This window comes from Orycteropus afer, unplaced genomic scaffold (assembly GCF_000298275.1).
Source record: "Orycteropus afer afer isolate SDZICR_OR568_19922 unplaced genomic scaffold, OryAfe1.0 scaffold00042, whole genome shotgun sequence".
Lineage (NCBI taxonomy): Eukaryota > Metazoa > Chordata > Mammalia > Tubulidentata > Orycteropodidae > Orycteropus > Orycteropus afer.
This window is the reverse complement of record NW_006921629.1, coordinates 12642215-12644709: the sequence shown is the minus strand read 5'-3', so window position 1 is coordinate 12644709 and position 2495 is coordinate 12642215. Positions and strand designations below refer to the sequence as shown.

The 2495-nt window shown below is 50.2% G+C and overlaps 1 protein-coding gene across 1 annotated transcript in view; it reads left to right on the top strand.

Annotated features, from left to right (window-relative positions):
- Window positions 1-2495, top strand: part of TRPV1 (transient receptor potential cation channel subfamily V member 1) — a 41836-nt gene that overhangs the window by 30738 nt on the left and 8603 nt on the right. Inside the window, 2 exon segments of the mRNA XM_007937590.2 lie at window positions 63-385; window positions 1825-1952. Of these exon segments, the coding sequence (XP_007935781.2) occupies window positions 63-385; window positions 1825-1952 (451 nt within the window).

Sequence of the window (2495 nt, the reverse complement as noted above, 5' to 3'; positions counted from 1 at the left end):
TGTCAGGGGGCCTGAGATCTTGACTCCCAGCCAGCCATTCTTCTCCTCCCCATGTCCTGTAGCGGTGGTGACACTGATTGAGGATGGAAAGAATAACTCTGTGCTGGCTGAGACCACACCACACAGGTGGCGGGGGCTTGGCTGCCGGCCCACTGACAGCTCTTACAATAGCCTGTACTCCACGTGCCTGGAGCTGTTCAAGTTCACCATTGGTATGGGCGACCTAGAGTTCACTGAGAACTATGAATTCAAGGCTGTCTTCATCATCCTTTTACTGGCCTACGTGATTCTCACCTACATCCTGCTGCTCAACATGCTCATTGCCCTCATGGGTGAGACTGTAAACAAGATCTCGCAGGAGAGCAAGAACATCTGGAAGCTGCAGGTGGGTTGATTGATGGGGCGTGTTCTCAGCCAAGAGGCTGTCAACTATGTTGTCTACTTCTGTATACAGCTAGGCATGGAAGCCCATGCAGGATTTGAGGAAGGGCAGGAAGCCTGGCTGGGCCCAAGGAGTCAGGCAGCACCACTCCCCGGTTTATTCCCATGTGGTCCTGCTTGCAGGGTTTCCCGGTGCAGCAGCACCTGTGTTGTGCTGCAATGCCAGATTAGCTCAGTTGGTATTCATTGTTTGGTTGTGGACTGGGCAATGCGGGAGGGATGGAGACAGAAGATGTAGCCTCACAGGGTGCCTACCTGAGAGGAACTCAGTCAATACTGGGCGCCATAAGCCAGACTCAAGAGGAGCAGCTAATATGGGGCAGGTACCTGAGAGCTGCAATTCAAAGCCACCTGGTCCACATCTCTCACCCCAGTTACTACAACAAGAAGTGTCATTATTGTAAAGTTGTTGTTATTAGTTGCTGTTGAGTCAGCTCTGACTCATGACCCACTAACAATAGAACAAAACATTGCCTGGTTCTGAACCATCTTCGTGATCATTGGCACGCTGGAGTCCATTGTGTGGCCACTGTGCAGTTTGAGGGCCTTCTGTTTTAGCATGTAAGCTCAATTGGAACCTGTTCACCATGGGTGACCCTGTTGGTATTTGACATACTGGTGGCATAGCTTCCAGCATCATAACAACACACAAGCCAACACAGTATGACAGACTGTTCTAAGTGTCTTTTGTTACCTCATTTGATCTCAACAATCCTATTGCTGGTGTTGGTTGCCATTGAGTTGGCTTCGACTCTCAGTGACCTTATGTGTAACAGAGTGAAACATTGTCTGTCCCTGCACCATCTTCATGGTTGCTGGTATGTTTGAGTTCATTGTTGAGGCTGTTCTGTCAATCCGTCTCAGTGAGTAGTTCCCTCATTTTTGTTAGCCCTTGATTTCATCAAACATGATGTCCTTTTGTAGCGACTGGATCTTATCACTATCCCTGTTTTTGATGAAGGCACTGAGGCACTGAGCACTTTGGTGTCTGTGTTCAAGGCCACACAGCTGGTAAGTAACAAAGCGAGGATCAAAACCAGGCAGTCTCATTGCTGAGGCTCTGCTCTTAACTGCTATTTTATATTGCCCCTTTGTGAACGCCTAGAGAAGGGTCTGAGGTTGGTACATACCATGTTGCTCATGTGGGTGCCCTGCCCAGACTCAGCATGCACCAACAGTGCCTGCCAAGTTCTAGGGCTGGACTGGCTGAGGTCCTTCCATGGGATGTGCACCAGGTGGGCTGCAGGATCAAGCTCTGGGAGTCTGGCTCTGGGGCTGGGAGAGACCCTGGAGAGGTTGCTCTTGCTAGCTATCATGGGCAGCCAGAGGCAGCCTCTGGGTAAGCCCTCTGTCCCTCTGCCCTTTGTCTACGTCTTTCCACAGAGAGCCATCACCATCCTGGACACAGAGAAAAGCTTCCTTAAATGTATGAGAAAGGTCTTCCGCTCAGGCAGACTGCTGCAGGTGGGGTACACACCTGATGGCAAGGATGACTATAGGTGGTGTTTCAGGTAATGCCCAAACAAGAAATATCATGGGGAGCTCTGGGCCTCAGCTCTGGGCATGGGGGCCCTACTCAGAGCCAGCTGTGGGTACAGAGGCCAGACCCAGGGTCCAGCTGTGATCATGGGGACCCACTGGAGTCAGCTATGGGTACAGGGACATTATAGGGTTTAGTTATGAACATAAGGGACCCTCCCAGAGCCAGCTGTAGGTACAGCAGAGACTATTATAGAGCTCAGCAGTGGGCATAGGGGACCCACCTTAGATCTCAGCTGGTGGGACCTAGACATTAAACACTGGAAAGTTTGAGATATCCAGGAGTCAATCAGTGATCAAGATCAGAACCAAGAATCTTGCCTTCCAAACAAGCATGTTTACAGTCGCTGGGCCCCATAGTGTGGTAAGAGAACACATCTTCAAAAATGGGGTCCACGTAGTCGCAGGGGACATCAAGCTCAATTGGCATGACATACTATACAAAACATTGTTCCACCTCCTACTTTGGCGAGTAGTGACTGGGATCTTAAAAGCTAGCAAGCTGCCATCTAGAT